The following is a 24539-nucleotide window of genomic DNA, read 5'->3' on the forward strand; positions in this document are numbered from 1 at the left end:
ATAGGAGAGGAAGAACTCAATTTCATCCCAGCACAATTTGGTGTCTGTCAGCCTAAGGTGAGGGATCACTGTAATTTAAATCTGGGTATTCCATGACTCACCAGAGTTAGGAACATTTTCGGGTAAAAATTGAAAACATGTGACCCTCTGTCTTCCTTCTCTTTCAAATCTCAAGCTTTAGATAACTCAAAGGCTGACTGGGGTGGTGCGGCTGTTAAGATGTTCTTCCTAACTCATAACGAAGAGAGTACATTGAGGTGAGAGCAAGCAGTGAAGGGAGGAGGGGAGGACGCAGTCTCTGCAAAGCTTATGGGGGAGCGTGGGTCTCTGAGAGAGCCCTGGAAATGCTGAATGAAAACTGCCTTTCTGCGTACGAGCTGCCTGCCTGCTTCCCAAACGCCGTGTCTGCGGTAACTACAAACTATTTTGTATGCTGCATTAGTGACGCTGCCTTAGCCGGCACATCATTACTACTGAGATAACGCTGGTGTGATGTTCAAGTCCAGTGTCCTTCTTAATTATTAAACTGATGCTGTTGAATGAGTCATTCCACGTACCAGATTTTCTTCCTGTGGTTCTATTTCAAGTGACTAGCACCTTACTTAGTGTGTTCCACTCACACCTGAGTTGGTTCTTAGCCAGCTTACCCAGTCTGCAAAGCCTTTGCAGAACAAACAGTATTCTCTAATCTCCAAACACACACAGACTGCATAAAAAACAAAACCCACAAAAAACTTTACAGTAAGCTCAGCAGCAGACCCGAGATCTGAAAATACCCAGTTCCCCTCCGCCAGTCCCCAACTTACCAAGTGGTAGAGCGATGAAGAAGGGTAGCCAGCACAAGATGAACATACCGACCACAATGCCCAAGGTTTTGGCTGCTTTCTTTTCCCTGGAGAACTTAAAAAGTTTGACAGCTATGGAACTCCTGGGGTTGTGGCCCTTGGCCTTGGTACTGCTGAGGGTGTCCTCATGAAAGTTCTTGGAGTGGATCCTCAGAGTCAGCTCCTTGGAGTTGGACATCTCTTTCATGACACCGGCCTCCAGGTTCTTGGTGGTCCTCTTGGCAACGATGTAGACGCGACAGTACATGACCAGAATGACCGCCAGAGGGATGTAGAAGGAGCCCAGGGAAGAGAAGAGGGCATAGAAGGGTTCTTCAGTGACCCCACATTCCTTGTCATCGTTGGGCGCTGGCTCCTTCCACCCAAGGAGGGGGCCGATGGAGATGACCGTGGACAAGACCCAGACACTGAGGAGAGCCAAGATGGCCTTCCTCCGGGTGACCAGCGTGGGGTACTGCAGGGAATAGCGCACCCCAATGTAGCGATCAATGGAGATGGCACACAGGCTCAGAATGGAGGCTGTGCAGCACAGGACATCCACGGCAGCCCAGATGTCACAGAAGATCCGTCCCAGCACCCAGTAGCCGAGCACCTCCAGGGCGGCCGAGAAGGGCAGCACGGTGAAGCTCAGCAGCAGGTCGGCAATGGCCAGGTTGACGATGAAGTAGTTGGTGGGCGTCCGCAGGTGACGGTTGCAGGCCACCGACAAGATGACGACGATGTTGCCCACGATGGCAAAGAGGATGAAGGCGCCCAGCACCAGGCCCACGGAGATGGCCCTGCTGATGTCCAGCTGGGGCAGTGTGGAGTTGCTCGAGGTCTGGTTGGGGCCAGTGAAGTTGGCATTTTTCAACTCGCCCCAGTGGGCAGGTGCTGATGTGTTGTGGCCGGTGTCCAGATCGGGATTCATTTTAGAGTCGGCCCTCCATAGCCTGGGGTGAGCGGGCTGGAAGGGCTGCGGCCAAGCTCCTCAGCTGCCCTGCAACTTTGCTTCGCCCGCGGTCTTCTTCCCAGAGGCGCCCTCCCAGCGAGGAGTCATCTCCCCTGCCCGGGGCAGCCCAGCCCGGCGGCGCGTCTCCTGCCTGCCTGCACTGAGCCGCCCGCTCGCTGGCTGTCAGAGGGAGGCGGCGGCGAGAGGGGCCGAGGCGGCAGCTCCAAGTTTAATGGTCCACGTCAGGCGCGCCGGGCCGGGCGGGCGGGGAGCGGCGGGGGAGGGGCGGCGGGCGGGGGGCGCCCGACTCGGCCCGGCCCGCGGCGCGTGTGCGGGCAGCGGCGCCCAGCCCAGGCAGCGCCGAGGAGGGTCTGCTTGCAACGAGCCGCCTCTGGGCTGACTGCACGGCGGTGACATCAGGCGGGGGAGCCCGGCGCCCTGACTCCGCGCGGCACTAGGGGGCAATGCGGGTCTAGCGAAGGCGCCCGCAGCCCCGACGTCGCCGCCCTGGGCAGCCCCTGGGGGGCCGGACGCGCCCCCCCCCCCCCCTGGCCCCCGCTGCCCCCACCCCCAACCGACCCGAGCCTCCGGCTGGGGAAGGGGTTAGGAGCAACCTGAGCGTAGGGAACCCCGTCCCCCACCTTGGGTTGGCCCGCTGGGATTCTTGCCCCTTCTAGTCTCCCTTCAGTCTCAGAAGTGGCGTGGGGTGTTCGCAGCTAATGGGGGGTGTCTGGAGTCAGCCCCCAGATTTAGGGGGATATGCAACTTGTGTGGCGCCTAAAAGAAGGATTGCAAGGTTAGGCAGGTGAGAGGGATTTGAGTCAGATGTGAGACATTCCCCACCCCTTCTCGCCTTTACCTCCTTGTGAAACGTCTCTGGTCTCCTAATAAAGTCCAGTGGCTTCTCTTCATTCGTTTATTCACTCACTCACTCACTCATTCACTTATTCATTCGACAAATTGTTAACAAGTCCCCAGCTGCCTGCGCTGGGGGCATAGCAATTGAACCAAGGAGACAAAGACCTCCTGCCCTCCAGGAGCTTACACTCTACTGGGAGGAGACAGACAATAAATAAGTGAGCCAATTATGAGGTGTGTCCTATGCTGACAGTTGTAACAGAAAATAAAGCAAGGAGGGGGAAATGGAATGGGGTGTGTGTGTGTGTGTGTGTGTGTGTGTGTGTGTGTTGTGGGGAGGGGTATTTGAAATTTTAAATGTCACTGAAATGACAAGTTTGAGTCAAGATCTGAAAGAAATGAGGGACAAGTTACTGGGCTCTATGGGGTGAGGGGGGTGGTGGTGGTGGCCGCGGAAGAGACCTCCAGGCGTTTGGGAAAAAGACTTGCGAAATCTGGATTATTTATTGATTTTTTTCCTTTTCTGTCTGATATTCATGTTGGACATTCAGTTATACGGACACACTCCTAAAGGTGGGCATATGGTACTTAGGAGAGAAGATATGGGCAGAGGGAGAGCCTTATGGTAGTTCACATTTATTCAACACTTGTGATGTCCCAAACAGTGTGCTAAATATATTTTGCATTTTCTCATAATCCTAAGAAAGAAGGGCTATTCTCATCATCATTTCCATTTTGTGGATGGGACAAGGTACAGCGAAGTTGAACCCTTTGCCCAAGTCCACATAGCCATCATGGAGAGAAGCTAGGAACTTGATCCAACTGCAGGTCTATCTAAAGTTGAGCACTGAGCAGCTGTGTCACACTTTTCCCCTGGAAGCACTCAAGGGGGTGGATTTTTTCCCCCAGATTTATTGAGATATAACTGACATATAACTTTGTATGAGTTTAAGGTATACAGTGTGCTGATTTGATATATATTGCAAAATGATTACCATCATAGTGTTAGCAAACATCTTCATCATGTAACATAAATATCATTTCTTTTCTGTGGTGAGAACATTTAAGATCTACTCTTAGCAACTTTCATGTAGATAATACAGTATTATTAACTATAATTACCATGCTGTACATTAGATCCCCAGAACTTATTTATCTTATAACTGGAAGTTTGTACCCTTTGATCCAACATCTTCCCATTCCACTGTCCGCAACCTCTGGCTTTTAGATTCCACATATAAGCTACATCATATAGTATTTCTCTCTCTTTATCTTACTTCACTTAGCATAATGCCCTCAAGTTTCATCCATGTTGTAGCAAGTGGCAGGATTTCCTTCTTTCTCTTGGCTAAATAATATTCCATTGTATATATATATACTGTATCTTTTTTATCCATCTACCAGTTGATGGACACTTAGGTTGTTTCCATATCTTGGCTCTCTGAACAATGCTGCAATGAACATGGATGTGCAGATATCTTTTTGATATCATATTTTCATTGGCTCTGGCTATATAACCAGAAGTGGAATTGCTGGGTCATATGGTAGTTCTGTTTTTAATTTTTTGGGGGAACCTCCATACTGTGTTCCAAAGTGACTCTCCCAATTTACATTTGAGGAAGGGAGTGGATTGATTGTTGAAGAGGGACCTGTCTTCCAAGTAGTAAACTTTTGGGACCTGAGTGACTAGTGCTAGGAAAGAATTCACATTTATTGAGCTTCTACTGAGAGCCAAGCATTTACTCATTTTCTTTTATTCTTCACAACAATGCTTTGAGAGGGGTGTAACCATTGTCCATTGACAGATGAGAAAACCCTGGTTCTAAGAGAGTTAGTACATTCCTGAGATCATGTGGTTGTTAGACTTGTGGCAGAGCAACGTAGTGACAGCCATAGATTGAAAGGTAAAGCTTGATGCCTTCTTTTCCTCTCGTCCAGAAGCTGGCATCTAGGGCTTCCCACTGTCTGCCCTTGATAATCACTATAACCTGGGGTTACTGGGGTGGAGAACCAGGAAGTCACTCAGGGTGATTTACATTTAAACTCCTCAACCTAGAGGTAGGTTCTTAACCTCCTTTTTATTATATAAACATATAATACAAAATATAAATACATTTAATAGATAATATAAAATATAATACATATAATACAAAATATAAATACATGGTTATCACACACCTATCTAAGGTTTTAATCTAAGGCTTTAATCTTCTCCCACCCAAATGCAGAGATTCTCAAATGCACAAAATACACAATTTCAAGCGTTCCTTGAGATTAAGAAATGTGTGGTAGAGACAACCCTGAAAACAGATTTTTTCCCCCTGTTTCAATTAAATTTCCTTAAGCTGTATCTGAAGATTTTAAAATATGAGATTCACAGGTTTATAGCGATTTAACTCCTCAAGAGCTATCAGAAATTTCACTTGCCCATTTTCCCATTTGGGAGGTGGTCTAGGAGGCAGAGGGAAGTGGTAAACTCCCATAGATAGTTATGTGTGGAATTCGATATCAAACTCCGTTTCCCCAGACCCCAGAGCAGTGCTCCTTCCTCTGCCCAAAGGGAAGCCACACACGATAGCCACTCATGACTTGGTTCAGGCATCAGAATGTAGAAGAGATTATTGAGCCAGATCAAAAGGTTCAAAATCCATGTAGATTTCAGACATATTGTCATTTACTGGTGTCTTTCACAAAGGCAAAACAGACATCCCACCATAAGGCAAACAGGTATTAGCCTTAATAGCAGCCATGTACCAGGACCCCACTAAGCAACCTTTGCTAATGGTCCTTTTCTTGCTGCTCCTCCCTTCCCTTCGCTGGATATGCCTCTTAACCCCTCTGGCTGATATTTGACCCATGGAATTGACCATTTGTTTAGGTGTCATGAGGATACAGACGATATTTCATTTTCTCGGTACTCCCTGGGGCAAAGCCAAGCATAAAGCTCTGACTCACTCGAGGCTTGGGGAAGAAGAACCTTTTCATTATCCATCTGATTACATTAGAAACCTCTGATGTTGCAAACTCCCATTTCTGTGAGCCCTCTAGGAGAGGCTGTCACTGAGTTTGACCTGTGGGGAGACCAGGGCTATGGGACGTTCTGAGATCAGCTTAGAGACTCGATGGGGGGAGGTCTCTCACCTGTTACCATGCAGTTTTGCATGGTGTTCCCTCTCTAGCTCTCTCAACCAGCCTCACACAGGAACATCTGCTCTGTGTAAGGCACCATGCTAGGTGCTGTGGGCAAATCAAAGATGAATTAAATCAAGCAAGCGATGCCCTAGCCCTGAGCTAGGGTCTGTGAGAGAGGATGACAATGGTGAAGCACCCTTCAGAGAGTAACCTGCTATGTGCCAGGCCCTGTGCTATGTACTCCATGAGCATTTACTCAAAGCTTCACAACAGTGCAAGGTAAGAATTGTCCCCATTTTACAAATGAGGAAACTGAAGTCCAGAGGTTAATTCACTGAGTAAGCAGCATTGGTATTCGAAGCATTGTTGTCTGGCTCCAAAGCTTGCATCCTTCTCTCTGCAGCAGACTGAGATTAAAAAAAAAAGAAAAAAAAAAAAAGTGGCAGAAGGTTCAGTGTTAGCCCTGAAGGAAATCACAGCAGAAAACAGAATGTGATCGGGGTCCTGAGCAAAGCAGAGGTCGGCGTGGGGACGGCAAGCCAGAGCTGGCCAGGAGAGAGGGCTCTGCAGAGGGACTCCTTAGGTCAGGCTTCCTTGCCTTCCAGACCAGGACTTGCTCTGCTGAGGATTTGAGAGCCGGCTTGGATTCTAATTCTGCTTCCTTCATTTTTTTTTTAAAGATTTTATTTCTTTATTTGACAGAGAGAGAGCAAGAGAGCACAAGCAGGGGGAGTGGCAGAGGGAGTGGGAGAAGCAGGCTCCCTGCTGATTATGGAGCCGATGATGCGGGGGGCTCTATCCCAGTACCCCAGGATCATGACCTGAGCCCAAGGCAGATGCTTAACCGACTGAGCCACCCAGACGCCCCCTGTTTCCCTCATTTAATAGCTATTAATATGACCTTGGGCAAGATAATAAAGTGAACTCTAGTATCAAACAGACCTGGGTTATGTCCCAGTTCCACTAATTTATTAGCTGTGTGTCCTTGGGCAAGTCACTTAATCACTCTCAGCCCCAGTTTCCTCACCTGTGAAATGAAGATCTTGACAGTCCCTAACTCAGATTGGGCTGAGTTGAGGATTAAATGTGATAATGTGTGTAAAGTGCCTAGGACAGAGTAATAGTAATAGTATCAGCCAAGAGTTACTAAGGGCTTACTAGATGCTAGGCATTGTGCCCCAAATGCCTTATATACAGTATCTGATTTAATCTTGATAATAATATTGTGAGGTGGATGCTATTATGATTGACACTTTCTAGATAAGGAAACTGAGTCTCAGAGTGGTTGCCCAAGGCTGCAGGGCTAGCAGGTGGCAGAGCTGGAATACAATGCACCCAGTGAATGAGGCTACACATGCAAAAGAACTGGACATGTGAGGCATCTGCTTCATGAGGTAGACTGAGGTCTCGGGGAATTGAAGGAGAATTTTTGCCCTTGATGTAGCCCAGATGGAAGAGATGAGAAGCCCCCTTTCTCCTGGGCAGGGGACGCTGGCTACAGCAGAGGCATTTCCTCTGCCTCCAAAGACGGCAGGTCAGAGGATCCCAGGACTGAGAGATTTCAGCTCCCTCGGGGCAAACCTGTCCTCCCTGGTAATTACAGTTTGTCAATCTTTGGTGCGGGCTCCCCGGCCCAGAACTTCCCGTAGCACAGCATTTCCCGGTAAGGTAGAGAGAGCTCTGTAGCAGTCCTTTTTGCAGCAGGCTGGTGACGATTAATTGCCAAGTCATCCAGGGGCTGAATTCATGGCATGTGCTCTGGGAGAACCCGGGAACCCTGAATTGGGGGCTGGGGTGTGAACGCACAGCGTGCCAGAACGTGGAGTGTGAAAACCCGCTGACTCTGGAACCGGGGAACTGGTCCCTTCTTCCTTATGCCCCAGCAGCAACTCTGGTAGGACAAGGTAAACAGGTTGCCGACGCCAACCCGAGGCGTTGCAGACCGGAGGGCCAAGGGGAGTATGTGTTGTTTTCTCAAATGACTCTGGCTGTCCCTTTATGGCTGTGGCTTTGCCCATCATTTTGCCCAAGAATCTGTGGTGGTCCCAAGATTTCTGTAGAAAGAGCCTCCAGGTTGTGATCTGGTTTGAAGGTGGGTGGCTGTGTTTGCACTGTGCTCTCCACAAGACCAATGCCATTGTCCACAACAAAGACCTAGGGCAGGGAGCTGTTGGAGGTTTTACTGGGGCTAAAGCTCTCCCAAGGTGCCTGTGTATTGCCGCTGCCAGGGTTTACTTTCCAACCACATTTGTTAAAACCGCCAAAGGTTAACGTACAACATCACAAAACAAAATTTTTGGCACTAGGCTCCTTACAGCTGACTTTTCAGTCACTGGCCCCTCTGGGCTCTTCTGTTATAGTCAGGATCACCCACTTCCGCGATGTCAGAGTCAGAAGGACCCTGGAGAGCATCTAGTTCAGGGGTCAGCAAACTCTAGCCGGTGAAACAAACCTGGCGTGTGCCTGTTTTTGTCAATAAAGTTTTACTGGAACACAGCCAGGCTCATTCGCTCATGTTTTGTCTGTGGGTACTCTCATGCTACAGTGACTGAGCTGAGTAGCTGCAGTAGGACGGTCTGTCCGGCAAAACGTAAAATATTTACTCTCTGACCCTTTATAGAAAATGTTTGTTGACCCTTGATGTAGTTCAATACTGTTATTTTACACGTGGGAACACAAAGGCCCAGAAAGGAGAAGGGATTTGCCAAAGGCAGAGCCAGGGTTAGGAGCCCAGAGATTTGACGCCATCGCCATGACTGTTTTTCGCCACTGGTTTTTTGTTTTTTGTTGTTTTGTTTTGTTTTTTTTGCCTCTGTTTGTGCAGTCCGGCATAGGCTATGAGTTTGAGTCTCAGCGAGAGTGGATGAGATGCGTGACCTTGGGCGAGCTACGGAACCTCTTTCAGTCTCCATTTTTTTCACCTGAGAACTGCAGATAATGCATCCTATTTCTTGAGATAAGGCCCATACTGGGTCGTTGTGAGAATTAAAGGAGCTATAGTCTGTAACCCTTAGGATGGGACCTGGCTCGTAAAAAACACAATCAAAAACATGTATTATTATTACTGATGTCCTTTGTGATTTTACATGTATTAATCTTACCCCCCCCCCCCCCCCCATACATAAAGAAAAGGGCTACCCCTTACCACTGGTTCTTTAGCTTTTTGGGTCCTGGACCTTGTTGAGGATCTACTGAGTGCTATGGACACATTGCTTTACTCCACTCTTTTCTTGAATTCCTTATAGGAGCTTCCTCAGTGCCAAGTTCCTGGCAGGGCCCCTTGATCAATTGATCTGCAGCCTGTTACTTCTTATTTTTGTTTGCTGAGCCTCTCTCCCGCTAACTCTATCTCAGTGTAACCTCTTTCACTCTTGGGCAACAGAATGAATCCAGTGCTTTCCCTTTCATCATGGAGCAACACTTGAACTGAGTAAAGTGAGTGGACGCTGGCCTTATCCTGTCTTCCTGGAGCTCACGCTCTAAGATGAATAACGGGAATATGCATCTGAGGATGCAGAGAACATGAACGTGAGTTAAATAAGGAAACAAATAAATACATGACATAGGTCTCAAATTTCTCCATCCTTTCTCTTCTTCCTCTTCTGTGCTCTCTGAACCAAACCATTCAACCTTTTTTTGGGGGCTTTTCACTTGCGATGGCCACCAAGTTCAGAAAGGTCTAAAGGAAGTGGTGGGAACCTTTCTCCTTGGGGGCATCTAAAAATTATATCTGGTATTAGAGCCCAACTTTGGAGAGGACAGGCCGGGCCCCTGGGGAGCAAGGCGAGGAAGTGATGTCAGAGGACAATTTCTGCCTTCTCATTTCCATTCTCTGACAGAGATGACAGCGAAGGGTCCTAGGGTGAGGGTGGGTGGGCATGCTTGGGAAGGGAGTGTGGCATCCCCGTGGGTCCTGTGGGCATGGCAAAGGAGGGAGGAGTGTGAGAAAGAGGCAGTTTTCTTTGCCTATCTCTGCCGTGCATTAAAGAATGCCGGGACAGGAAATGCCCAGCGTTTCTCAGCTATTTATTGGACACCAACCCGACAAATTTGGAAGGTTGCCTCAGGAGTCCTGAAAAGATGAAGCGAGAAGGAGGAGGAGCCTTGTTTTTCTTTTTTTTTTTTCCTTGCCTTTTGTGGGACTTCCCTGGTAAGTGCTTGTGGGTAGGGGATACAGGGAAGATTTTGTGGAAACGTCTAGACAGGAGCACCTGATAAAATGGCTATTAGCCACATGGTATGAATTGCAAGTTTTTGGAGGGGCTTCCAAATATCTCCTAGCCCTTTGGAGTGCTCTCCATTTAAAGGTAAGCATTGCCTTCTTCCCATTGCCCTATTTGAATTAACTATGAGTACAGTTCTGCACCAAGCATGTGCCAAGCTAATTCACAGGCATCATCTTACTTAATTCTCTAAACAGAACTTTTGCGGCAGACGTTGTTGGCTCCAATTTACTGATGAGAAAACTGAGGATAAGAGACATCAATAAACTTGCTAAAGGTTGCCCAGAGTTTAGATTAGAGCAGAAGCAGTTTGACTCAAAAGTTGATGCTTTTCATCTCCCAGATAACCTGAATCTGGCTGCAGGCTGACCTCACTGCTAAACCAAATTACAAGAATTTCTGGGCAAACCTCGGTGGGCTGGGGACAGAGATCTAGAGAGGCAGAAGTCATTTTGGACTGTGTGCTACCACACAGTACAAACATGAGTCCTTCTCTGGAATTGGATCCAAGGACTACATCTCTCCTGCTAACTTGTCCTCGGGAGCCTCAAGTGAGCTCAGGCTTGAGTCTCAATTCTTCCAAGTGGAAGGGTGGGAGACCTGATCCAATAATTGTCTTTAAGTACTGCAAAGTTTATGTTTTTGATCCCATGATGGCAACCAACTGTTAGATTGAGAGAGAGAGAGAGAGAGAAAATGCAAGTGCATATATAGATTCCAAAGAGCATGAGAGATGCCAGCTGGACCTCAGGAAGTAGCTTATTAAGCTTCAGATCAAATTCTAGTTCCTGCCACTTCCTAGCTTTGTGACCTTGGGCAAAGTTATTTCATTTATTTAAGCTCTCAACTGTTTATCTGTAAGATGGGGATTTTAATAGTATTTACCCCATCAAGTTGTTATAAGGATTAAATGAGACTTTGGCACCTAGAAAGCTCCCAGTAAATATTAGTTATTGTCAATATTTTGTATCACCTTAAAAACACACACCAGATTTCTCAGTATCTGGAATATATAGGTATAGATTTTCCTAGCTGATCTCTCAGTGATACTTTCAACCCTTCACTTGCCAATTGATATAAATGATTCCTTTTTGTTTTTTTTTTTCTCATACAAATAGCCCTGAAAAAACAGTGGCTGGAAGAATAACAATCATGGGGCGCCTGCGTGGCTCAGTCGTTAAGCGTCTGGCTTCGGCTCAGGTCATGATCCCAGGGTCCTGGGATGGAGCCCCGCATGGGGCTCCCTGCTCCGTGGGAAGCCTGCTTCTCCCTCTCCCACTCCCCCTGCTTGTATTCCCTCTCTCACGGTGTCTCTCTCTGTCAAATAAATAAATAAAATCTTAAAAAAAAAAAAAAGAGTAACAATCATATAAGCAACAGTAGCTACCACTTGTTGAGAAATTACTGCGTGCTAGGCGTGTGTTATGGGCTTTACCTGCCTCAGCTCATTTTAACACAAGAATCCTATCAGGTAGGGGGAAATATCTATCTGGCCTTTGAGATGCAACTTCTGAAAGTGACTCTATCACACCCAGAGCCCAGGGTTTGCTGGAAGTATTTCTTCATGCAGAGAACTCCTAGCGATGTTGGAGACTGAGCTAGAGTGGGTACTTGTGGGCTCCGGGGGTGGGGTGTGGTAGGCTGTTGGCCCCATGAGCTTGCTGTGCAGAAGGAAAGGGAACCTGCAGGCAGGGCCATGGGCTCTTGGCCTATAAGTCTTGGCCACTGGTACAATTAGCATCAACAGGAATTTTCCTTGTGTATCAGAATGAAGAGGCTCACAGACTATAAACCATCACATCAGAGGCTGACCATTTGTGCCCTAGAAAGGCAGGGAAGGAAGGGGGACCCATATGAATCTCCACCTGCCCCCGATACTGTGGAAAGGACCGGATCCACGAGAAGGGGAAGCAGAGAAGGTGGGGAAAAGGGCAGGGAACAAACTCCAGTGAATACAGATCTTCAATTAAATTCCAGAGTTTGAATGAAGCAGTGAAAAGAAAAAAAAGGTATTCAGTCTAGAGCTGTTTTCTCTCAAGTTAAGCTGGAGAACTTGTCCCTAAACAGCTGGACCAGCTCCAGGTATAAAAGTTCAGTCGTTTATTGTCACCTGAAAACTTTAGAATGTTCTTTTGCTCAGTCTAGGGGACTGCCAACTTTACCCCTTCCAGGTGCGGCTCTGTTGGAAGCCTAGAGATTTAGAAAGGAAGAAGTCTGGAGCCACTGAGCAGGCAAAGGTTTGCTTAGACAGCCAGTGATGCTAAAGCTTTACTGGGCCTGAGTCACCTAGAGTGAGCCTTCAAATGCAGATTCCTGGGTCCCAGCCCCAGAGATTTTGATCCAGTAGGTCTGAAGTGAGGTCCAGGATGAATAAAGAGCATTTCTTCCCTTCAAGGATCTTTATGGGGAGGTGGGTCATAAACTAGCCTTTAATAACAGAGTGGCAATAAGTAACACTTCAAGCATCTTCAGTATCTAGTTATTTGTCATGCAAATGATGGTAACCACAAGTGTTACGAGTTTAAATTAGACTGTGTGTGTATTGCACTTTGTATTGGGTCTGACACATAGTAGGTCCACTCAGTAATGTCAATTCTTCCTTCTAAGGGTAGGAAGCCTTTTCCATGGCTGAGGTTAGCTGGTCTCTGCTGAGGAGGGGTGCTCTCTTTGGGGCTCTGGGGAGTATATTCAACTTGTGAAGACATTTTTTCAACTCCATAAATGTACCCATTTGCATTCAGGATGGATATCTATTTAGAAACAATTATTCTCTTTGTGTTCAAGCTGGTCCCCTTGAACCCAGCTGATTTGCTCGCTGGGCGTATACAGAAGGGAGGCATTCAGAATAAGCTGGAAGGTGCTTGGAGAGGTTGTGTGGCCCTTCCCTCATTTCGCAGATGGGGAAACCAAGGCCAAATAAATGACGTGACCATGGTCACTCAGAGCTAGAACCAGGACTGAGTCCTCTGATGTCTAGCCCAAGAATCTCAAAAAGAAATATACTTAAAATAACTATATATTATTTGCATTATTTAATCACTACACAGAAGGAAATAGCTTTTGAAGAAATTATCAAAGTAAATTGTTCCTCTGGTAAAGCTATGGAAAGGTACAGAGAACAAAAGGGAAATCGCCCTTTATTCCACTATCCAGAGAGAACATTACTGTAAATGTTCTGGCAAATGGTTTCTACACTTTACACTCACACACGCACACACATGTGCAATTATGCACACATACACATGCCCACGCACACATGCTTGCACGTGCACACACGAGTGCATCTTGTTCGGGCCCCTAGCCTCTGTTCAACTTCCCCTGGTCCCCACAGCTGTCCCCCGAGTTCCCCACCTCCCAGACCGAGGCTGACCGTCCCTTGTGGCTCTAGGGGTGGAGACCTTGACCCCATCAGAGCCAGTGAGAGCTCAAAGACCCTTTTGGCAAGGGATCTGAAGATGAGGGGATGAAGTTTTGGAGTAAGGTGTGGGGGTGTTCCAGCCATCATGTGACCGCAGTGAGGATGCTTGTCTGGGTGTGGACATAAATGGAACTCAGTGATGTCGTCTGCCCTCACTCACTCCCACAGGAGTCACAAGAATAATTCCCATGCATTAGAGTAGCTAGTGGGCTGTTACCAATGGATACAATTCTTCTTCTTCTTTTTTTAAGATTTTATTTATTTATTTTGACACAGAGAGAGAGACAGCGAGAGAGGGAACACAAGCAGGGGGAGTGGGAGAGGGAGAAGCAGGCTTCCTGCGGAGCAGGGAGCCCAATGTGGGGCTTGATCCCAGAACCCTGGGATCATGACCTGAGCTGAAGGCAGATGCCCAAAGACTGAGACACCCAGGCGCCCCTGGATCTAATTCTTAGGAGGGCTTTTGAACAAGTCACTTGATCTCTCTGTGCCCAGTTTCTGCCTCTGTAAAATGGGATAATACTTGGGAGATTACAGTGAGGATAATATACTCCCACTAGTACTACCAATAGCAATAATAATGATTAAATTTACAGCTGCCTCTATTAATCGTTTGCTGTGGTCAGGACTTAGGCCAAGCAGTTTAATATATTGTTCCATTTAATCTTCACACCCGCAGAGAATGGAAGGGGGATCTGCTGTGTGTGATTTCTTGTATAGCGGTGAGGGACTGAGGTGCGGGACCAGACATCAGCTGGCCTGATTCCTGTCACAGTCATTTTGCCTACGGATACTTTCTGCTTCTTTGAACATTGGTAAGGGGATCTCGGAGCTTTTCCGGGGGTCTTGGCTGGGGGCCACCTCTGCCCTCTGCAGGGGACAGGACATTGGTTCCAGACTAGAGACTGGGAAGTGCCCGCTGGGCTGTCGCTGAGAGGGTTGGGACACCGGCCAGAGCCCTCTCTGTCTGCAGCATCCCTCTTCCTGGCCATGCCCCAGTGTTCCCTAGGTAACCACAGGGGACGCAGCACAGATTTATGGCCCTGCCGTTCCTGAGCAAGTACCTGACGTGTTCTGTCCGAAAGCGATGGTGTCTGGCTCCCAGATGACTCATCGGGAGGGGAACAGACACGTGTGGGTGGCACAGAAGGAAGGAAAACCCCCACTCTCACCTTCCACAAGCAGAGAGCCAAGAGGAATTGCTCCATCACACAGACTGTTTAAAAGGCAGATGTTCAAGGCTCCCATTGTATAGGTGGGGACACTGAGGCCCTATTCCATCTGCTCCTTTATTGATTTCATGAACGTTGGTTGAGCTTGGTGCCAGCTTATATTAGATCGCGTGGGGAACACAAACATGGAAAAAGCCCATACTATGCCATCCACGATGCTATCGATTAGGCAAGGCGAATAAACTGTGCAATGGGGTATTGTCACCAGGGTGGGATGTTAAAGTGTGGAAGGGCCTCAAGAGTCAGCCTGCCAGTCGTTTGTATTTAAATATGTTCCCATGTTCTTTGGGGCTGGGGACAAGGGACTCTGCCCCCGTGTTTGCGGGTGGGCTGGGATCGCCTCCCCATCCCGTATCAGAGCCAAGGCACCTGCTGCAGCTCTCCACCTGGCTGCATAGCGGTCCCAAAGAGAAACCAGTGTGTCTCTCTCACCACCAGCTCCCCCACACTTCTCAAGGGAGACTCCGGCAACATCTCCCCTGACCAGATGCAGTCCCAGTGGCAGCGCTATAAGAACAGAACACATTTTGGATGTTATTATAAGAACTAAGTGTCAATACAAAAATCATATTGCCAGTCCAAAAAAAAAAAAAAGTAGGTTCAATTTCACTTCATTCTTTTAGCATCTACTAGATGCTAAGGAAAGCCGAGATGAACACGAAATTCCTCAAGAAGCTTCTAGAAAAGTTTTGGAATTTTTTACAAGGTAACATCTAGATGATTTTAAGACAGTTGAAAGTTACAGAGCTGAAATTACATTTTACAGCAGGTTCATCAGTTCATGCGGGTATTTAGCAAGTCTTTATTCATAAAGTATTGTTCCTATCGGTATTCTATTTGGCCTATTTGGCTGGTGCTGGAGGCAGGAGGGAATGCACCTGCTGAGAAGTCTCCTCACTTTTCCCTCTCAGGAAGGCAAGCACGCTGCTCTAAGGCAGAAGGGAGAAAAATAAGATTTGACTGGGTTATTGTAGAGAGTGAACCATCTTTGGTCTCCACTCCTTGGAGCTTGTTGGAATAGCACACACGGTTTACATGGTAAATAAATCTACATTAATGTGCTTACTTAAAAATAATGTCAATACATCCAAATGTGGGTTTTCTCCTTTAGAGTAGTAACCTCAGCAGGCAATACACTTGTTTCAATAATCCAATTAAAACTATTTTTTCCTCCTCTCTCAATATTGTTCTCAAACCAACGCACATTCTTGTGTCCATCATGGCGGAGTCAAACACTCATTATCTGAGAGCAGATGTGATTTTTAGAATCGATAGTCCTAAGAAGGTACCTAGGCCTGTGCTGTTTTATAAGGCTGGGGGCTGACCCCCCATCCTCCAGGCTACAGTTCCCAGGCTCCCTTGCCATCTCCCTTGCTTCCAGCTGGGTTTGGTCAGTAGGGGGCATGGCAGCAGGGAGAGAAATAGTGAAGTTAGGACATCTCTCTCTCTGTTTTTCTCGGGTAAAATTTCATTACCTCCATGGCTCCTGCACCACCAGACAGATCCAATAGTATAAATATATAAATATATTTGTATATATATTATACACACACACATATCAATGGCTTGCTATTTGCCAGCATGAACTTGCTATAAAATACAATAGAAAAAAGATCTCAATCACAATAGTAACTGAACATGTAATACCCAGAAATAACTTTAACAAGAAATGTATAAGACCTCTATGGAGAAAATGACAAAACTTCAGTGAGCAGCATGAAAGAGGACTTGAATAAATGGAATGATATATTATGCTTCTGGAAGTATTATAATGATGTCAATGTCCCACAGTTTAATCTATTAATTTAAGGCAATCACATAAAAAAGATATCAATGAGATTTGGAGGGAACTTAACAAATGATTCCAAAGTGCTTTTGGAAGAATAAATGCTTAAGAATAGCCAAGAAAATTTGGAAAAAGGAAGGTTATGTGCAGGGAATTGCCCTACTGGATTAAAATGCTTGACAATGTGACTGGCAGAGGGTTAGGCTGGCAGATCATCAGAATAGAATAGATAATCTAAAACCAGGTCCAACTATGCATAAAAATTAATATGTAATAAAAGTGACATTTCCATTTTTCACAAATGGTGTCAAATTTGAGTATTTGGAAAAAAATAAAGTTAGAGCCTTACTTCTCACCTTAAATAAATTATACACTCCAGATAAATTAGAGATTTAAATGTAAATATCTAAATCATAAAAATATTAGAAAAAAGTATAGGTACATGTTTTTAGCTCTTTAGGGTTAGGGAAATTCTTTTTAACAATCAACACCAGAAATCATAAAAGAAACAAGTCTGAATACAAACAAAGTTATGAAACTTATAACAAAACTTCGTACATTATCAAGTTAAAACACAAAGGATATATTAAAAACATGTTCAACTTATATGAATCATAAATAATGAACATTCTAGATACTTAAAAAAATCCTTATGAATCAACTAGGAAAAAATGAATAACATCCAAATAAAAAATGTGAAAAGAACATGAATGGATAAATCTTAAGTAAAATACATGAATGATCAATAATCATATACAAATTTGTGTAACAATAAATGTAAATTACACAATGATGTCTAGTTTTTACGTATTGGGCAGATCGAAAGGAATAAAACTAAATCTGAAAAGCCCGGGAAGGCTGAGGGAAAATTGATCATCCCATACAGCGTTGGTAGGTGTGTAAATCGGCACATTTCTCAAGGGTGTTTGATAACAGGTGTCAAAAGACTTGAAAACGTGTATTCTTTTTTTTTTTTTTTTTTACGTTTCCATTGAATCAATTTATTCCTGTAGTACAGCCAAAGAGATGCACACACATTAACAGTTATCATTACAATGTAAATATGAACACATCCACATACATCTCTCCCTCTATACTTCCTTCTGCCCCTCTGCTGCCAACCTAGTAAAGTCCTGACATTTCTGAGAGACAGCTTAACAATTCCACGTCCAAGATGCTTCTTTCCTATCAATGATAACAAAAAGAAACTTATAAATTGGTTAATTCATTAGCTGTACATTTTATCATACATTGTCACCTCAGGACATCCAAAAAGCTTAGATGTTACAAAATAATGAAACTTGTCCACAACAAACACAGGTACTTAATAAAAACGCCCATACAGACCTATGGTTATAACCTACAACGGTCCTCTAGATGTGGAGATACTAGCAAAAAGCCCTTCCCTTCACCCCTCCTTTGCTCCCTCCACCATTTTAATGACTAAGTATAGGACTACATCTAGCTCTAAGAGGTGGATTAACAGACACTCTCAAAACAGTCCTTCCTAAAAACTAACAAAAGGGCATTCATAAAGGGATTATTTTACTACCTCTACTTTTAATATACTTCAGGCATTAGGACTTGTTTATCCTTTGACACACAGCAATATTAACTAAAATGCACATACGGAACTTTAAAGACTCACGGGCACAGAACCCTTCTCTCCTCACTTCCTTCCCTGGCCCTGGCCCTGTCCCCATCCCCCAGTGAACCCAGTGAACACTCAGCATACTCTCCAAGACATCAAGTTTAACAATTCCATTCCCCAAATACAGACATTCCTGTAAATTAACAATACTTAAAGGGTGTTGTTACTCTAATTCTCTACTTCCAACATGTTGTTCACTTTCAAACATCCAGAACACTAGATGTTTCAAGTAAGGACTTATTTAAAAATTTGCCCACTACATATATAGTAGCACTGAAAGAACATTCTGGCCTAGAACCCTTCCTCTTCTCATCTCTTATCAACCTAGTGGAAAGTATAAGCATCTGTAATGCTTAGAGGGGATTTTAACAATTTCACTTCCTCTAGTTGTTTTCAGAATAGTCTTTCCTATGAATTTAAACACAAACTGTACACAATGTATTAGTTTACTACTCTATTTTTGTCATACACTGGCAAACTCTTTAACATCTAGAAAGACTAGATGTTGTAAATTAGGACTCATTTGTCCTTTATATACACTATATACACAGCTAAGTAAAACAAAATGCAGATGTACAGGACAATGGTTAATCCTGCCTAACTATAAACATACTGGTATAAAGCCCTTTGCCCTTTCTTCTCCTTCCTCCCTGAACCAGCAGAAATATCATATAATGTGTACTGCTCTGAGAGGTGGTTTGATCACTTTGATCATTCCATTTTCAAAAGACAATATTTCATATGAATTTTAACAAAAGGATTATCTACAAAATGTGTTATTTTACTACCTCTACTTTTAACATACTTTGTGCACTTCTAAACATCTAGAAAGGCTAGATGTTTCAAATAAGTAGATGTCCACTATATACATAGTAGTGTTGAATAAACTACACACATGTAACAATGGGTTATATCTGGAAGTGTCTTCTGCGTGGGAACATTCTAGTCTGGAACCCTTCATTTCTCACAACTCCTCTCTACCACCAACCCAGTGGATGAGTGCAGACAGGCACGTGTTACTTAGATGTGACTACAATGTCATCTCTAAAGGCCCTTTTCAGAAGACAGCCTTTCAATGAATTTTAACACAAAGTGTACAAAATGTGTTAGTTTACTAACTCTACTTTTGTCATACATTGGCAACCTCTTCAATATCTAGAGACTAGATATTATAAAATTAGGACCTATTTGTCCAGTATATATACAATATATACAGTCAAGTTAAATGCACATAACATATAGGGCAATGGATAAGCTGAAATTTCCTAGCATACACTAGCAAAGCATCTTTTGCAATTTCTTCCCTCCCACCTCCCTCAAACCACTGAACAAGTATATTGTTCAGAGAGGTGGTTTAGCAATTCCATTTCCAAAGATAGTATTTCCCAACAGTTTTTTTTTTAAGATTTTATTTATTTATTTGAGAGAGAGAATGAGAGAGAGCACATGAGAGGGGGGAGGGTCAGAGGGAGAAGCAGACTCCCTGCTGAGCAGGGAGCCCGATGCGGCACTCGATCCAGGGACTCCAGGATCATGACCTGAGCCGAAGGCAGTCGCTTAACCAACTGAGCCACCCAGGCGCCCTCCCATCAGTTTTTAAAAGCTATTTACAAGAAGCGTGACTCTACTACTTTAAAATACATCAAGCATTTCTAAATATCTAGAAAGACTAGATATTTCATATAAGTACTTGTCCACTATGTACACAACAGCACTGCTAAATAAAATTGCACACACCTAACAATGGGTATAATCTGAGGTACCTTCTGAATATGACCACCATTTTGGCCTGAACTATTCCCTCACTTCCTTCTCTCCACCACCAGACCAGTAGACAAGTATAGGCATGTGTAATGCTTAAAGGTGGTTGAACAAATTCATATCCAAAAGTCATTTACAGCAGAAAAGCTTTCCTTTGAAATTCAACACAATGTGTACAGAATGTGCTAATTTTACTACTTTGTCATACACTGGCAACCTCTTTTAACATCTAGAGATTATATAACAACTAGATGTTGCAAAATTAGTAGGACTCACTTGGCCATTATATACACTATATACACAGCAAAACAAAATGCACAGAACATACAAAAAAATGGTTTTGTCTGAAAATGTGCAAACAGGAACACACTAGCCTTAATTACCTTTTGCAATTCTTTCCCTTCCACCTACTCCAAACCACTGAACAAAGATACATGACAGTACACCGCTCAGAGGTGGTTTAAAAATTCCATCCCCAAGACAGTTACTTCCTAGAATTTTAGGAAAAAAATATTTACAAAGCGATATTTTACTACCTCTACATTTAACATACGTTGGGCACTTCCAGACATCTAGACAGACTAGATGTTTTAAATAAGGACTTAATTTGTCCACTATATACACAGCAGTCTTGAATAAACTGCACACATGTAACAGTTATAATCTGAAAGTGTCTTCAAAATATGAACATTCTAGCCTAAGATGAACCCTTCTCTCCTCTTCTTCCTCCACCAACTCAGTGGGCTATAATGCTCAAATTTTCATAAGACAATCTTTCTAGGAATTTTAACACAAAATGCACACAATGTATTAGTTTACTAATTCTATTTTTGTCATACACTGGCAACCTCTTTAACATCCAGAAAGACTAGATGTTGAAAATTAGGACTCATTTGTCCAGTATATACACTATATACATACACAGCTAAGTAAAACCAAATGCAGGAACATAAAGGACAATGGTTTATCTTCCCTCACTATAAACACACCAGCAGAGCTCTCTGCGCTTCCTTCTCCTCCCTCCTCCTTTGAACCAGTGCACAAACACAATGTGTACTATTCAAAGAAGTGGTTTGGCCATTCCCCCCAAATTAAACAGCATTTCATACGAATGTTAAAAGATATTTACAAGAATGTCTTTTTACTACCTCTATTTTTAACATGTATCAGGCACTTCGGAACATCTAGAAAGACTAGCTATTTCAAAAAAGTACTTAGCATTGTCAACTATATATACAGTCGTTGAGGAACAAAATGCACACACAAAACAATGGTTATATGAAAATGTCTTCTAAATATGACCAGTCTGGCACAGAACCTTCTTTTCTTCCTCCTCAAGGTCGTCTACTTCATGTCCTCTTACCCACTGAACAAACGTGGACGTGTGTCGCTCCTGATGTCGCTTCTAGAAGTGGTCTAACAATTAATTCCATTTCCAAAGTCATTTCCAAAAGACATTACTTTTCTATGATTTTTTTAAAAAGCAAATAGGCATTTACAAGACGTGTGATTTTTCTAACTCTACTTTATCATATGTCGGCAACCTCTTTACATCTAGAAGGCCTAGATGTGGCAGAAGTTTTCTTTTAAAAGGTTGGGGGGAAAGTTGAGGGCAGCTTTTTCATATTATATACACAGGCCTTCTAAAAACGGCCAGTAAATCTTCCCAAAGGGTGGCCTTCCTATTGGCCAAATGCGGTACGTAATTCTCCCATTTCGATCTTCCAACGTCAACGTCTGGGAGAACCAAGACCAACCGCCTATGGCCCGTTAGCCGTTCCGCCCGTGGTCGCCGGGGCTTCGCTCACCTTCCGGGCCCGTTAGGGCCTCTGTCCACTGTTCTCCGGAGAAGGTGAGGTTTTGTCCAATGGGGACGGATAGGTCATCCAGGGCCCAGATCTGTGGGGCTCCAAGGCCCAAGGGTGGTCGAGCTTGCGTCCACGCAGACCCGCCTTCTCAGGCCCTCGGAGGCCCCAGCGGCCGTCCGCGGCATTCGAGTGGCCGCCATTCTTCTCGCCCCGCCACACCCGACGTGCAGAGGCGCCGCGTGCCCGCTGGCTGGGCGGGGGCTGCGCGCAGGGCCCGCAGAGTTGGGCCAGGGGAGCGGGCAGCCGGCGAGGTCTGGGCTCCGAGATGCCGCCGCCATCGGCGCCAAGGTGGGGGTGGGAGTGGGGGTGGGGAGAGCCTCGCGGCTGCTTCGCAGTCTGCGCCTGGCCGGTGGACGGCTGCGGCGAGGGCGCTGGGTCTCTGCGGGTCAGAGCCCGCGACCTGTCCCCGGGGCCCCCAGTGCACCCGCCGGCCTGAGGCCGGGGGGCCTGGAGGGCCCCGGGGTAGACGGCCGCGCTGCGCTTCTCGCCTCGCTCTCTGAAACGTGTATTCTTTAACATAGTAATTCCACTTCTTGGAATTTACCTTACGGTAACTAGCAAACAAATGCACAAAGATCTGTTTATCACAGTTTTGATATGAAATCAAATTGACACACACACACTCACACCTAGTTGGAAGCATCCTAAACGTCCACTAATAGGGAATTGTTTAAAGCATTGGGAGAAGGCAATGCAGCCATTTAAAGGACAGTGATGGAAAGTCATGATGTAGTATATATTTAATGAATAGTCTTTCCAGAAAATATTGAAAGTGAAAAAAAAAAACCAGGATGCCATCTCTATGAATAGTTAAAGTCTGCTTTTACAACACATATACAAATGTTTAGATGATTTAAAAAGACGTGATAAACATATATACAAATATATTAGCTGGGATTATATCTGAGTAGGTGGAGGGAGTTTAGGTGGTTTCATAATTTCCCCTATTTCCTAAAGGCTTTCCCCCCTTTTTCAAACAATAGACATGTCATCAACTGTCCTCCTCTCCTAAAAAAAAAAAAAAAAAAATTTGGAAGGACAGAATCAATTGGATCCAAATCTGGAATCAAGATGGGAGGCTTTTTTATTTAGGGCTCCATTAAAGTTGTACTTACCCATTTGGCCCATTTTGTTTCTTTAGCTAGAAATACTCTTTCCAAGCTGCCTTCCCCCTAATAATCCCAATCTTCTCCACTTATTAAAATCTCACTCAGCCTTTGGGGGTTGGCTAAGTCCCTGTAGGAACACCCCACCCCTCACCTGGTCCCTGGCCTTGCAGGCAGACTTGCTTTTTCCTTCCTCAGTGCTCCCACCACACCTCGGACACGGCTCTAGCGCAGTCCACACCTGCAGCTGGGTGTGGTAGTTTCTTGGGAATTTCTTGTCTTATCTCTCCATCCTCTCCTTTGTAGGAGAATCAAAATGGAGTTTAACGGCTGGGATGAAGTGGGGGAAGCCCTATCTGACAGACTGGAAGGCATCAACTTGGAAGGGGACACAAATGCTTACAACCATGGAAGTCCAAATGCAGGAATTAGGGAGGGGACCAAATCTGGCCGGCTGGACAGACTTAAACTGGAACCAGACATCAGACCTAGCAGGCCCACGTATTTGTAAGGACCCTTTGTTCTAGCTGATAGGAAACCAGCTGCAACTAGCTTAAGCAAAAACAGGAATTTATTATAAGTTAGTTGAGTATAATAAACAATTCAAAACCTGGCATGTTACCTGGGCTTCAGTAGCCAATGGAACCAAGGGTTGGAGACCCTTTGGATAAATACTCATATACCATATCTCATCTTCATTTCTTTTCACAGGATGAAACCTCTTTTCCTCTGATCCACAGGATGAGAAACACAACCACAAAAAAATTCTCATTTTTACATCTTAGAATGTAGGCAGCCACAAAAAGCCTGGCTCCTTTCCACCTTGTCCCAAAACTCCCACAGAAGGGCTCAGACAAGTCTGCTTAGGTCAGGGGCTCGCCTCTGGGCCAATCGGCTGTTGCTGGGCCATGGGTTCAGTGATTGGCTCAGATTGGGTAGGTGTCTAGCCCTGGGCCATCAACCTTTGCCAGGGGAAGGGGGGGGTGTCCACATTCTTCCGGGATGACTTCCATGGTGGCCATATAGACGAGGGAAGGGACAGTTCTTAGGAAAGAGGTGCCTCACAGGTATTCATCAGAGCACATAAGGATCCAAAATAGGATGGAGGAAAGAAAAACTGGAAGGGTTTGCCTAGAAAACCACTTAACGCTTGAAAACCGTTCTTAAGAGCCAGCAGGAGTACAATGTTTAGATGGATTGGGCATCTGCCTTATTTTTTCCTTCTAAATTGTAAATACTTTGAGGCCCTGGATGTTTTTGTGGTTGTTTCTCATCTCCCAGCACTTGTCATAACCCCTTACACCTAATGGGTGGTCAATGAAGGTTTGTTGTAATTTTGATCTACAGTGTTCTCATTGGGGGCTTTGCAAACTGTATCTGTACAACTTCAGAAAAGAGTACTGGAAGCGTTTTTGACATTAAGAAATAAATCCACAGCCTCTCTCCCCGGTTAACTGCTTTGATGAGAGCACTCACTTGGAAGGGGAAGGCTTGGTAAGCATGGTAATAACTTGTTTCATTTCCCCAGTCCCATTGTGTGTGTGTGATGTGCGTGGGAGAAGCACGTAGATGGAATTCGGAATGCGTATTGAGCATCTCATAGTGTCATGCAGATGTCCCAATTCTGTTGGGCTCTTGTCAGTGATACCAAGACCAGTTTTGGCCAGAGTTAAGAGGGTGCAGAATTCACTCTTTAGATTCATGAATTCAGACATTTTCAGCTAGGAT

General features: G+C 45.0%; 1 protein-coding gene across 1 annotated transcript in view; it reads right to left on the minus strand.

The window, feature by feature from the left end:
- Window positions 1–1925, minus strand: part of ADRA1B (adrenoceptor alpha 1B) — a 48023-nt gene extending 46098 nt beyond the window's left edge. The window contains exon 1 of the mRNA XM_021697879.1: window positions 807–1925. Coding sequence (XP_021553554.1) covers window positions 807–1755 — 949 coding nt within the window. The 5' untranslated portion in view covers window positions 1756–1925. The remainder of the gene's footprint in view (window positions 1–806) is intronic.
- Between the last annotated feature and the right edge of the window lie 22614 nt (window positions 1926–24539).

Source organism: Neomonachus schauinslandi, chromosome 7 (assembly GCF_002201575.2).
Source record: "Neomonachus schauinslandi chromosome 7, ASM220157v2, whole genome shotgun sequence".
Taxonomy (NCBI): domain Eukaryota; kingdom Metazoa; phylum Chordata; class Mammalia; order Carnivora; family Phocidae; genus Neomonachus; species Neomonachus schauinslandi.